The sequence below is a fragment of the Camelus ferus genome, chromosome 27 (assembly GCF_009834535.1).
Source record: "Camelus ferus isolate YT-003-E chromosome 27, BCGSAC_Cfer_1.0, whole genome shotgun sequence".
Taxonomy (NCBI): domain Eukaryota; kingdom Metazoa; phylum Chordata; class Mammalia; order Artiodactyla; family Camelidae; genus Camelus; species Camelus ferus.
The window spans coordinates 569335-583593 of record NC_045722.1 but is presented as its reverse complement, the minus strand read 5'-3'; the positions used below and the strand labels follow the sequence as shown (position 1 = coordinate 583593).

The 14259-nt window shown below is 56.6% G+C and overlaps 1 protein-coding gene across 7 annotated transcripts in view; it reads right to left on the bottom strand.

Moving 5' to 3' along the window:
* Positions 1–14259, bottom strand: part of CORO2B (coronin 2B) — a 100362-nt gene that overhangs the window by 43151 nt on the left and 42952 nt on the right. For 6 of the 7 annotated variants that reach the window (XM_014552258.2, XM_032469137.1, XM_032469136.1 and 3 more), the window contains exon 2: positions 10103–10303. In XM_014552258.2, coding sequence (XP_014407744.1) covers positions 10103–10303 — 201 coding nt within the window. Of the gene's footprint in view, positions 1–10102; positions 10304–13502; positions 13600–14024; positions 14198–14259 lie in introns of those variants that run through there. The other variant, XM_032469138.1, reaches the window with a different exon arrangement.

Sequence of the window (14259 nt, the reverse complement as noted above, 5' to 3'; positions counted from 1 at the left end):
GCACACGGCCAGTAAAAGGTGGGGCTGGGATGCGAATCCGGCCGACCAGCGCCAGAGCCTTCACGCGCATCACAGGGCACCCGGCCTCCATGTCTGGGTAGATGGAGCCTCTCACGGAAAAGTCCCTGAGGTGCTGCGGTTGCCGCCTGGGGGCTTCTCTTGGTGGGGGTCTGGACTCCTGAGGGTCCGCTGCCCGGCTGATTACCGGACACGTGGAGACACACGGGGCACTACTGAGCTGTCCACCCTTGCTCTCTCTGGGCCTCAGTGTCCCCATCTGTAAATGCAGAGCCCTAAGCACTGCCACCCCTCCCTTCCTCCTTCCGTGTTCAACTGAGGGATGACCCACTTGCAAACTTAGGCAGCGGTTGCTTAGCAACTAAAATCAAGGTCTTGGCTGAGTAGACGGAAAGTGGGCAGGACAGCCTAGCATCATGCTATGCTGATGCCAGAGTGGTCTCCTGTCTTAAGAGGCTGAGTGCTATGACCTGCTCGCCCCATCCCACCCCCGAGTCAAGGTGACCTGGCCCTTTAAGAGCCTTGGGCTAGGGATGGGGCGGGGGCAGGGACTGGAGGAGGGGGGGCCTTTCCAGAAAGGAAACTGCCTGAGGACGGAATCAGGCCTGGAGTTTCCCAGGCAAGGCTCACACACACTCATTGTTCTGGAAGCTGCTACAAGATGGGCCAAGCAGCAGGGCCCTTGGCAAGGCTGAGGGTCCCAGGGGCCCCCAGGGAGCTGCTCTGCTTCAAAGCCAGTCCGCCTCAGCCCCACCCCCACAGCCCTCGCATGTGGGACTTCTGCTCCCTGAAGCGTGGGGGTCCTCGGGCACAGGAGGAGGAGCTTCTGAAAGCCCGCCTCCGGCCTGACTGACAGGGCGTGGGGTGGCCGCCTGTGGGGACAGGTCCCCTGCAGTCAGGGCAGCCCACTGTCAGCAACACCCGCCTTTGGGCCTCAGGAGTTCGGTCTTCAGACGCATCGTAACCTTCGCCCCGAGGAAGGAAGCCGCCGGCATCACTGACACCGTAGTAGGTCTGACTTCGGACTCCGAGGAGGCTGAGCGCAAGGACTCCTGGGGAGGGGCCGGGGAGAGTCGGCCTGCTGTGCAGAGCCGGGGCCAGGATTTCTCCTGGGTACAGCGAGGCGCTTGGGATATGGGGCGGCCGGAGTCCCCTCTGACTCTGGCATTGTGTCCACGTAAGCCTGGAATTGGGACACTGGGGAGGTGGGCCTGGGCTGGATCCTCAGGATGTGGGGATAGTGTGGCCTCAAGCCCTGTGCACAGAATCTCACACTCACGCCCACCCAGCCGGCCTGTGCCTCGGACCTGAGCCTGCTGGGTTCCAGAGAGCCCCATCCCCAGTTCCCAGCGCCCGCTTCCCCACCAGCCTGCAGCTCACTACAGCAGCTGCAGTGAGCGGCAGTCCAGCAGGGCTTACGGGGCACTGGCTGGACATCGGGCACCATGGTAAACAAACCGCGGCACGCCCCATCTCAGTCAGCCCTGGCGGAGAGGGACCCCAGCCGAGAGGTAGGCAGGCTGACCTCAGACGTGCAAGACTGGGCCCCAGGGAGGGCAAGGTCCCTCCCCCAGTTCCCATCCTCCAGGCACGCAGCCTGGTCTGGTTGTATCAGTGTGCCCCCCTGGAGGGCTGTGGGGGGCCTTCCCCTCTAGGCAGGGTGGGGTCATGGCTAGGAACGCTCAGAACTGCACACACAACCTAGGCAGGAGAAGGAAGGCCAAAGACAAGCCTCTCCCTTGCTGGCTGTGGGCTCAGGAGCCCACGGGCTATTTCTGGGCCTGCGGACTGAGGAAGGGGAGGGGACAGTGAAGCCCTTGAGCACACACCACGTGCCAGGTTATGTGCTCAGTGCTCGAAACAGCACCTTCCTTAGTCATCTCGGCACCTGCGAAACAAGCACCATTATTACTTCACAAATAGAGACGCTGAGGCACAGAGAGGCTGTGTTCCCAGGGTTTCCCAGCCAAGGGACGGAGCGATGATTTCTGAAGGTGTGGGAGTCTCCAGTCCTTGGAAGGAAAGCGGGGAGCAGACCAAGCCAACTGGTAAACTGGTCTGGAGTCTAAGCTGGTGCCTGTGGGCCGAGTTAGGGCCACGGTCTGAGTTCGCAGAGTCCTAGCCGACAGGCCCTACTGCTGCTGCTTCACCGGCTCTGCTGGAAAGTGGAAGACTGAGGCTGGCGGAGGCCCTGGCCCAGAGGCAGAGGGATGGACCCTTTGACCCCACGCTATCCCCACCAGCCAGGCTGCTCCCCTGGCCGGTGTACCTCCAATGCAGAGGGGTCCCCATCCCATAACTGAGAAATGGAATACGGGAGAGGCACTTCCACTCCTGCTGAAGACCTGCCTTCACTTTCCCCAAAATAAGCCATCGCCCTTCCAAAAAGGGGGAAGCACCAGGCAAGCCTGTCAATCCCAGGCCCAGACACACGGATGAGGCTGTGACGCTCTCGTCTCCCCCGTTCCCAGTGTCACCTACTGCACAGGCAGGCTGTCACGGGCTTTGAGATGCAAATTGCACCAAGCAGAAGGCAGCCTGCAGAACAAAGACCGATTGAAGAAAGATCTGAAAAATGGATTTGGAAAAGGCTCTCTGAATTCCCCCAGAGAAGGGGAGAGGGATGAAGGTCTGGGGCTGCTCTGTGGAGCAGAGAAAGGCTGAGGAGCTCAGTGCTGACTGCGGAGTGATGGGAATCTGCGATGGAAGCAGAGGCTCCGGGTGAGCAGAACGTCTGATGTCATTACAGCCTTCCGCACTGAGCGAGCACTTTCCCCCAGACCTCAAATGTACTGTGGGTCATGGAGCCAACTGGTCTGCCGGCGTGTGCGTTCCAGTCCAGAGTTACAGCAGCTGGGCTGGGCGGCACTGCTCCAATGGCTTTAAGGGGAGGATGCTGCCCCCCTTCAATCGGGGAAGCCCCTGCAGGGCACCACGTGGTCCCTGGGGCCTGTAGGGGAGGGGCTCCCAGGACCAGCAAAGAGAAAATCCCAGCCAGGAAGAAGGGGCATGGTGCCTCTGGGACCCGGCCTCTGGTCCGCCCGATGCCCCTTGCTGAGCACCTGCGGTGCGGGCCTGGACAAATTAGGCACGTCTCCACCCTCGGGGGCTCTCAGTCTAGTCAAGGCAGCTAACTGGACTGCAAACTCCATGCACACGGAGCCTTGGTGTTTTTTACTACCGCATCCCTGGTGACTGAGACAGCAGGTGCTCAATAAACATTTATAGGATGGGTGGGTGAGTGAGTCGCTGGGTGGGTGGGTGGATGGATGGATGGATGGCTGGGCTAACCACCTAGAAAAGAAGCATGTAGACAGTACTCTAACAGCAACAGACACAAAATGTCTCTGATGGGTACTGGGATGGGGAAAGCTTGATGGAGCTGGCCCCATCTGAGTCGGCCTTCAGGGATGAGACGGAGCCAATCATATATTCTGCTCGGCGCCTACCAGCACACTAATGAGGACATATTTGCATAAAATGGTATTAGAAGGGAACAGAATGTGAGAGCTAAACTGAACTCTCGAGATCATGTGGTCTAACTCCATCATTTTGCAGAACGGAAAGCTAGGGCACAGGAAGGTTAAGTGACTCACCAGAGGTCACACAGCGACGAAGTGGCAAGGCAGAGAGTCACGCAAGGACTGTTTGCTTCGAGAACCTGATCTCTTAGCCTCCGTCCTGGGCTGCTCTCCCATCCCAGGGCTCTGCTCTCCTCACTGAAATGCCTTGGGGATTTCTGCCACCATTTCTGCCCCAGCCCACCTCCACCACCCATCCTGCAGAGCTGAGGAGACCAGCTTTAGTTAGACCGCTACCCTGATACAACAGGAGAAGACGGGGAGGCCACATCGATTGGGCCTGGGGGGCAAGGCAGTACCCCAGTCCCGAGACCAAGTGGGAAACGTCCCACCAACAGCTTGTGGGGACTAAGCAGATGTGAAGGGGGGGGCAAGAGGGACCCCCATCTGGAGACGAAGCTCGGCATCCCAAATCCAGAACTGGGTTATTTCCATTATATGCAGATAAATCTGAACATAAACTAACCAGGGGCTCCGGTTTCTGGAGGACGCAATAATGCCCGTCATTTTCAACTGCCGCCAGGAAGCAGTTAAGACAGACAGGTTCAGTAGCTCCCTCCACATGCACGGAGTTGGTCCCTTGAGCAAGACGTGGGCAGGACCCTCTCGGGGAACTCCCACCTGCCCGGCCCACCAATGGGATGCCCCCGGGCGTCTCAGAGACCAGGCCTGACGTTACTCGGGTGCCCAGGGCCTGCCCGTGACTGAAGCAGTGATGTTCTCTGTGAGTCCCCTGCTCCGGGACAGCTCCCCTCACCTGTCCTTGCTGACGGAAACTGCTGCCTCCACCCTTCAGAGAGGAAGCTCCCGCACAGCCTAGGAGAGGCCTGTTCTCCTGGCCTCCAGAAGAGACGGGCACACGCGGTAGCAGCGCGCCACAGGACTCACAAAGTGCTGGCCGAATGCTGCTCGGGGAGACCCTTGAGGCCTTCAGATGACAGTAATGGCAACACGGCACATCTAAGACACGCCTCTCCCTAACCCTCCGCAAGGTGGGCTGCACGCGGCTGTGGGAGCCCTGAGTTTAAATTCTGCCACTTGTGCTCTGTACAGTCTCGAAGGAGTCCCCTGAATTCCCCAAGCCTCTGCTTCTTCATCTGTAAAGTGGGGAGAAGAACTGGACTTCCAAGGTGGGACTTGAGGTGAGATGCAGGAAGGATGCTGGAGCCTCAGAAGCCTTGCAGGGGATCCTAGCAGACGCCGGGGCTGAGGGCTGCGGGGCTTCGGGGAGAACCCAGATGCCTGGTGTCCGGGCCTGGCTTCCTTCCTTTCTACCAGGTGCCAGCGGGGTACCAGGTAACTGGCTAAAGCTCAGGCAGGAACGTGGCCTTCTCGTGGCCTGGAATGTGGGCGGAGGAGGCACTGCAGGCGGCCCTGGTGAAGGGCAGCAGGAAAGGGGCGAGGCCCGAGTGGGCATCCGGCCTCTGGGCGCTGCGCCTGGCCTCTGGAATATGCATACTTCCCCTCCAGCTGTGCCAGGCAATCAGGATGCTGATTGCTCCCCCATCTGCAGCTTAACATTCCACTCCAGAGAGGGGAGAGCTGGAGGCTGAATGCTAACGAGGGATAAACAGCTCCAGCCTTCACAACAGCAGCCTGAACAAGAGCCCTGGGAAAGACAGATCCAGGCCTTCGGGATCTGCCAGCCGGCCAGAACGTCCCTGTCCACCCGTGTCCTGGGCAGTGGGAAGAGTCATGGGTTCAGAAGTAAGTGAGCTGGTTGCAGGTGCAGCTCCTGCGCTGACCAGCCGAATGCCCATCTCTGCAGCCTCAGCTCCCCCAGCTGTAAAATGGGGAGGGCTTCACCTAGCCCTGGGGAGGACTGGGTAAGACAGTTTGCTGGGCTGGAGCGCTGCACAAAGGCACCATCGCTGCTCGCAGCTGTTGTGAGCATGCTTCCTACAGGGGGAGACGTTTTAATCACAGGCACTGAAGTCCCAGGCAAGCTGGCTTTGAGGGAAACTGGACATCAGAGCAGAAGCCTCTGGAAGAGTCGGCCTCAGGACAGGGTCTGGGGGTCCCGGGCGAGTGCTACTCTCACCTGGTCCAAACCTCTCCGAGAAGCAGGAGAGGAAGGGAAGGACTCCTGACATAGAGGGCAGAAAATTCAGAGAAGAGCTACAGAAGCAGACCGAGTTCTGGGGCCTCCTGGTTGCTTAGGAAGCGAGTCCGGGGCCAGGCAGGGAGGGACAGAAGTGCCACCATGAGATTCACGCTCCAGACAATGACAGGGACTTGCCAAGAAATGGCCACATCTCTCTTGCGTCTTTGTTGAATATTACAAGACACTGTTTTTGAAGAGATTTCTATCTAAACTGAGGGGGAGAAGCCTAGAGCTAAAATAGCATCACCTTCTTCCTAGAAAACTGACCCACGGGGAACAGCCCATCTCCTCTGCTGACAGATGAGGCGGGGGTTCTGAGTTCGGCATGACCGGCATTACCGTTTGTTAGCGCTGCCCCCTTCCCCCAGACCAGCCGGCCCACGGGCCGCAGCGGAGGGCGGGGCCCTGACCACAGGGGGCAGGAGCCGCGCGGCCTCGGCCCAGGCAGCAGGGGCGCTGGCAGTCCGCGCAGGTCCCACGCACAGCGTCTCCGACACCGGGGTCCGGCCGGGGAGGAAAGGAACGGCTCAGACCCAGGAGCTGCGGCGCCTCACCCCCGCCCCGCACCCTCACTCTGGGGACGCCCACCTTGCTAGCACTCTCCCCGGCCAGGTCAGAAGCACGTGTCACTCGGCGACAAACGTCGGTCACACACACAAAAGGAGGGCCACCCTGACTGACACCGCAGGGGTCCCCTCCTCACATCAACAAATTGTTGTTATTGTTTTTCCCCCCGACTAAAGTACAGAACATTCTGTTCACCTAAAAAATGTTAGAAAGTGAAGCTAAGGAAAAAGAAGAAAGTGAGAGAGTGCTCGTGATCCCCAAACGCAGAAAGAACCACTTCCAGCATCGGGCGTGCGTCCCCCGTCTCCTCCAGACTCAGCTGCGTCGTAAGTTTTCTCTCATTAAATAGTCCTCCGCGTCGGCAGATCTCGAAGTACGATCCGGGGACCCCTGGAGATGCCCAAGACTTTCTCAGGGCGTCTGCTGGGTTAAAACTGTTTCCACACCACGTGCCTTTTCACGCTCATTCTCTCGGGAGCACACAGTGGGGCCTCCCAGAAGCCTCGTGGCGTGTCTCTCACAGCAGGCCGAGCGCAGACGCAGACGTGCACGTCTAGCCCTCTTCCACTGCGCCGGACTACTTTCGAGGCGGGAAGCCGCATGAACAGGACCGGCAGGACCCCAGGCAGGGCCACCACTCTCCTGCCAGCACCAGCCAGTTCCCTGGCCTGGCGGCATTATCTCGCTTTTTGCCTCTGAAACGGCTTACTTGTAGGAAAGTGGGCTCCCTCCTGATTGGCTATTTCTCTCCCTCCTGATTGGTCTATTTCTACAAAGCTTGTTCCTAATTTGTTAACTTTTGTTATACCTTATTTGCATATGATGTTGCAAAGTGTAAACTGGCAGCCTATAAAAGCCTGTGTAAACCTACAGACGGGGGCCAGAGCTGGGAGTGCTAACCTGTCTGGGCCTGCCGGCGTAATAAACCTGAGTTCTCCAACTCTCCGCGTGCTGCTTGGTCTCCCGCCTGGATCCAGGCTGCTGTCACAACTGAGCTGTAACACATTTTTTTTCTACAATTTAAAGAGATTTACAAAAGTGTACAACAATGTCATTCTTCTCATTAATTTTTTTTAAATATAATTTTTTTCATAAAAATGTTTTTCTGGGAGGACATGAAATGGATTTACTATCAAGTGAATTAACAAGTACATATTTTTTAAGTTCTTTCATTTCTGTTTTGAGTATGCTAGATGTTAATAGATAAAGCCATCTAAGCAAAAGCTCTTTGGGGTCCTCAGTAGTGTTTAAGAGTGTAAAGTGATTCTGAGGCTGAACATTTGAGAACAATTACTCGACATCACCTTTGGTGATTCCACAGCACTCCTCGGGGTGGATGGCCCCGAATCTGTCCACCCACTTTCTTACCAATGGACTTGCAGGTTGCTTCCAGTTTTCACTGCTACAAAAGTGCTGTGCAAATCATCGCCCACTATGTAAAGTGCAAACATCTCGAAATGAGAAAAAAACAACAGAAACCCACTGGAAGAATGAGCCGTCACCATCAGGCCATTATTAAAAAATTAAACAAAATGTATCACAGAATGTGAGTGAAGTTGAAAAACTAGGCGTCCATTTAATACATACGTGTGTGTACAGATACATAAGATCCCATATAGATAGAGACTCATGCTCTGTAGAGAGTCCTCCTGCTGTCCCTGAAGTGCTTACAAAATCGAATCCTATTCTAGAGACGTGCTACGGGTGGTATAAAGTTGTTTGATACCATTTCAGAAATTGAGAGGAGTTTGGAAACTTCTAAGCAATTTGAGAGAAATTTTATTTCTGTTGGAAATAAAAAAAATTGACGTTTGTAAAAAAATTGGGTACAAAAAATGCTGCAAACTTTAAAAAAATGTACTTGAGAATATTTCTGTAGAATAAGTTCCAGGAAGTGGACTTGCTGGGCCAGTGGATACACACCTTTAAATGTTTCTGGATGCTGCCAAGTTCTTCCATTTACATCTCACCAAGATGTAAATACGTCAAGTACACTGAGAGTGTATTCGGTTGCCTGCTCTCTCACACTTTTGGCAACACCAAAGATTGTGACTCTGAATTTTTCCTGCTCAGTAGGCTAAAAGGTCTATGTCGTCTTCTGTGAATTGCTTCATCTCCTTTGCCCATTTTCTAGTGGGTCCTTTTTCTTATTGATTTTTCTTAACCCTTTATATATTCTGGATACACATCTTTTGTCTGTTATGTGTTATAAATATTGTACTCAATTATGTGGCTTGCCTTTTAATTTGCTTACATGTCTCACTGTAGTACAAAAACCACCTTTAAAAATTGTTCTCATCTATTAATCATTTCCTTTGTGGTTTTAAGGATTCTTGTCTGGCTCAGGAAGACGTTTCTTGTTGTATGATTTTAAAAGTACTCTCCACTTTCCTCTAAAACACTTGCAGCCTTTCTTTTTCTTTTTTAATGTGTTGATCTTAATCCATCTGGAATTAATTTTTGTTATGGTGTGAGGCACTGACTGTTGACCTTTGCAAGCCATGTAGAAGAGTATGGCAGGGTGCCAGCAATGGGCGTGAGCCAGTAAGAACCAGCTCACACATTGTTGGGGACCTGCAGGCCGCTACGGGTGGAGCTGAGCTGTTCCCTGAGTGGACAGACACCTGAGCCCCTCTGGTTCAGGAGGGGAGGCAAGCCACACACCGGAATCCTCTGAATGCAGCAGAGCAGCTGTGAGTGTCTGCAAAGTCAATGAGCAGAGCTCCAGGAAAGCATCTGCACAACTTAACACGCTGTGTGGTTCTCAGCAAGCTTTCTGTCCATCATCTCCCTTGATGCCAACATCGCAGTGTAAGATACCCATTTTACCATCACAGGAAAATAAGGTGCAGAGAGATTAAGAGACATGCCCGAGGCCACACTCTCGACGAGTGGCTGAGCCCAACTAGCACCTGGACCTCCTGCCGCCGGGTCCTTGGACCTCTCTGTGCATCAGGCTGAGTCGCTGTCACTGCACCTGCCCCCTTTCGTGGAAGGGAGGATCTGGCCAAAGGCTTTCCCAAATCCGTGCTCCCCCACGGCGGGTATCTGAGACTGGAAAAATCCACCCTCCACCACCAGCTGACAGAGGGTTTTGAGCACTGAGGCCTCCTCCAGCATGTACCTCCTCCTCCCCGAGCATTTGGCAGCGGGTGGGCGTGGAGATGAGTCAGGCGGGGAGGGAGAGCTCAGCCGTAAACAAGTGGGACTGACAGCGAGCACTTTCCCTGAGGCGCGTGACCTCCCATGGGCCTCCGGGGATGCCTGAATGGCAGGGCTTCAAAATTTCATGACCTAGGCTTTGCAGATTTAATTTGCTATGTTCGCGAAGGCAGCCACAGGAGTGGGGGAAGCTTTCTGATTGGAGGTGGGGGATGAGGCAGAAGGTCAATTATTTCTAGTCCCTCAGTGGAGAGCTTGAACTGTTTTTAATGAGTGAGCCGTTGCTGCAGATGCCTGGCATGACTACGCTGGGTCTCTATCCCTCCAGCTCCAAACCGAAAGGACGTCCAGGACGCAGAGTTTGAGAGCTAGACCTGGCCTCGGAGACCAGATGATCCGGTCCCTCGGGGTTAATGGGAACTCCGTGTACCCCAAAGCAAGGGACCTGTCCAAGTTAGGGAGCTCTGGGAACAGGTCTCAGGTCTCCTGGATCCCCTGCCTACACTTGAGACTCCCAGGAAAGCCTTGGGGACGGTACAGCCACTGGGCACACCATGAGGAAGTAAAAGGTGAGGGCAGAGACACAGGGGCACCAGGCCAAAGAGTGACCCAGCAGGGCTTCTCTCCGCCCTGGGGCTTCGGCCGGGGCTGGGGAGATGCTGGGGCCTACCTGCTCCAGCGGGATGACCAAGAAGGAGCCACCACCGGCGCTCTCGGTGACGATGGCCAGGAAGCGGGCGTTGACGGCGCAGAAATGGTTATCATGCACATTCTTGGTGATGGGGATCCCGTCGAAGCAGTGCTCCCGGTTGGCCACCTTCCCGTAGACGTTCCGGAACTTGGAGCTGCGGTACTGTGGGCGCCAGGACATCTGTGGGGGCCGGGAGGGACAAGGGTCAGGTCAGTCACTGCTTCCTGAAGGGCTGAGCTGGGCACGTGTGGGAGGGCAGCTGCTCTTCAGGGATGTGGGAGCAACACCTGGGGCCCGTCCTCAGGATGCAGGGAGACGGGGAGGAGCCTCCAAGAACTGGGTGCCTGGCCCCGAGATGGACAATTTACTTTTTCAATAAAGCCCCGTGAGAGCAAAGACTTGCATGAGGGCATTCACACATTTCCTGCTTTCAGAATACACCCCCACACCACCTTCCAGAAAGGATGGAGGGTCCCTTCATTCTTAAGGGACATGCCACGTGACAGAGTAGACCATCCACCCAAAGACATGTGTCGGCTGCCCCCTGCATGTCAGGAACTGGGCTTAAGCCAGTATGGGAGGTGCAGACAGACACAGCTGGGTGTTCCCGGAGAGAGAGCACTGCTGGTGACACAGGTGGGGAGGTGGGTGCCCCATCTGTGCGCAACAAGGCAAACGACCACCCTCCTCTGATTCTCTCTAGGGCTCCCGACCCACAGGGCACCCTCAGAAATCTCCTAGTCCTGCAGCCATCACCATCACCATCACCAGGCCCAGAGAGGTTAAATGACTTGTCCAAGGCCACACAGCTAATGCAGAGCACCATGAACACAAGTCCCCTGACTGGACATCTGAGGCTCTTTCCTGAGCCGACTACCCTTCGGAGCAAGGTCTCTCAGTGTGTGGCCCACAGATCACCTGGGTCAAAGTCTTCTGGGGAGGGGCAGTTTCTGAGTCTTAGAAAATGTTCTAGCGATCTGCCTCATGTTGCTTCGGTCAAAGCCATTCCTGGATTCCCTATAAACTATAGGAGCCAGATGTAATGGCTTGATTCAGCTGACAATAAAGATGCTCCTGTGATTTATCACTGGCCTGGGGGGGGGGTGAGGATGAGGAGGACAGGGCAGAGGGAACATGTGAGCATGCGCCTGGCCCGGCTGGTGGCAGTGAGAGGGCTGGCTGCCCAGGGGAGGGTGGTGGTGGAGACCCGGGAGACCAGACTGGGCACAGCACACACGTGGACAAGGCAGGGCGTCCACAGGCCCCAGAGGTCTGACCTTTTCACCTGTGGTTGCCAAGGGGCTGACTTCATTCTGAGGTCAGAGGCATGAGTGTGAAAACACTGCTCCCTGTTCTGCAGCGGGAGGAGCCACAGTGAGGCTGGAGGACCTGCCCAGACCTCAGAGGGAAGTTGGTGGGGGGACCAAGAGGTCACCTGAAAATCTGGCCCTTGCCCCCAGCCCAGTCCAGATCCTGGTGCATCCCCCCAGCTAGTTCCAGTGAGGGCAGGACACACATCCACTCTCCGAACCTTCCAGGAACGATCAGCACAAGACTGAGACCCAGCTGAGCTCCCTGAAAAGGGGGACTTTCTTAATGGTTGGAGCTGCCTGAGATGGAAAAGGAAGGTGCCCGGACAGGCAGTGAGCTTCCCGTCCCTGGAAGAGTTCACGCTCAGGTGGACGACCTCTGGTCATGGGCAGTGTGGGGCAACAGCTGGGACCAGGTGGCCTTCCGGCCCCACGACAGCAGAGTTCCTCTACTTTACTAAAGACACTGTATTGCAACGGAGAGGAGCCCTGGGTCAGGGAGCACTGAACGGGACACCCTGGCCAGCGACACGCCTTCTCTGGAAAACGGGTCGCAGTGTCCCCCCAGCTGGGTTGCTGTGACACGGAATGACAACTGCCACCTCCCCCAAGGGCGTCCACATAGCTGACGGACGCTGGTCACACAAGGCATGTGTACACAGACGCTACCCAACACGTGCATAATCCTGCTCCTAACAGGTTACCCGAGCACCCCACCCCTTCCAGCCCCTGCCCGGCCGCACCCCGCCCGGGCCTGGCGATGCACTGCTGTCCAGCAGGAGCCTCCCAGGGGCTCCAGCTGGACAACCTCTCAGTGTGGGAGGAGGGCGAGGGCCAGGTCAGGCACAGTTGCCTGGTTCTCTGGATGTGATGAGTGGGGTCTCCTTCAGGAGTCTCACCCCAGGGCGGTGACTTCAGTGTTCTGAGGGCTTGAGTTTTAAGCTGGTACCTACTCCTGTCCACAGGAAGCAGGGCTGGTCCCTGCCCTCACCCCACTAGGGCCTCTGGGTCCAAGCCCTTCCTTGATGTCTCTCCTTCCGGTCAAGCAGCCCCTCTCCTCTGGGCTCCATGCCACAGGGACGCCAAGGCCTCCGGCCTCGGGACAGCTCTCCGGCTGGGGCTAATGGGCCCCTGACAGCACGGTGGCAGCAACTCCTTCAGAACCGCCTCCCGGCCCCCACCCCCAGCCTCGGCCCTCCCCGACACCCCCTCAGCAACGCCTCATTCACGCCCAGCCCCAGCTGTCCAGTGGGCAGAGCTGGGCGGACACTTTAGCCCCATCAAACATGGACGGCATACATGTGACTCGTCCGGGGCTCAGAGAGGCGAGACCAGCTCCAAGTCACAACCAGGAAAGTGGCAAAGCTAAGACCTCAGCCAGGAACTTCCTACTCTTCGTACACGTTCCTGCCAACGTAGCACATAGCTCCCCCGACTCCAGCCTCTCCTCCGCAGCTCCTGCCCCCGTGCCTGCTCCATACAACACAGGCACGGCCCAGAGTGTGAGGAAGCTGTACCGTGGCTACGGCCGGCAGAAAGGGTCCAAAGGTTTCTATCCTGGCTGTTGTCTGCTAGCTGTGTGACTCCAGACTACTCACTCAGCCTCCCTGAACATTAGTTTCTTTATCTGTAAAGTGCAAATAACATCACCCAGTTCACTGGAGGCAATGAAGTGACCAAATGCACAGTGCCCGGCAAGGTGTCTGGCACGGGGGGGGGGGGGTGTCACATGCCAGTTCTGCCCTCTCCCCTTCCCTGTGCGGAAGAGGCTCTGACCTCGATTGTTTACTTGTGGAGACCAGGCTCTGGCAGAAGGAGGAGGGGCTGGGCCGGTCCGAGGGTCAGGAGGCATGGAGGGAAAGGCTCTGGCCTCCAGATGTGCGTGGCTGCCGGCCTGCTCCCTGGCGGCCTCTCCCTGGGCCCGGGGCCATCCTGTCTCCCTCTAGAGGGGGCGGGGGGTGGGGGAGCGGGCGGAAGGAAGAAGCATTCATTCTGCAGCTGAATGGCCCTCACAGCCTCTTAAGAAAAGGAGGCAGGCTCTTTTCTCCTCTGAGATAATCACTACGTACACTCCACACGGAGACAAACTGTGTCTTGTCCTCCAATCCCCAAAATGATTTCCTGCGGCCAGCGAGTGCACCGTCCAGATGACGACCAGCCCTTTAACTGGAACACAAAAATGAATGAGGGCAGTTCTTGTTCTAACTCAGGTGAGGGGGAGCTCATGGGTGCGTCCTTGGGGAGAGCGGTCAGCCGGGGAGCCCAGGAGACCTCTGCCCTGGTGGCTGCTGGCACGTGTCCCCATGGGGTAGCCCATCAGGGCTATGACGCCCTGTCCGCGTGCTGTCAGGGCAGGGCTGACACCCTTGGTCTTGTTCAAGGCACCGCCTGTGAGACCCAGGATAGGGCACCCTCCTTCTCCAAGCTCAGCACCCTTGTCAGGGAAGTCTGGGTATCCGCCACCCTGACGTCCTGGAATCCCTACGTGGAGGCGGCGTGAGAACCGGGGGCAGGGGAACACCGGGACGGGGGCTGTGCAGACGCCGTGCCACCCTAACTAACACTATTACCAAAACGTCTGCCGCACCCACCCACGACATTCTGGGTCCGTGAGCGACAGGTGGCCAGCTGGTCCCCTCCATCTCTGCTCAGCTGTCTTCCCAAGCCCAGGGCTGGACACACCGCATGTTCCCAAACCGGAGGGAGAGAAGTGGATGAGTCCAGGGGTCATCAGGTCAGGCAGTAATCACTTCAGCTTCCTCCTCTGTAAAATGAAAGGCTAGATCTTTTGAGCGGAGAACACTTTCTCTAAGTAAACACCACTCA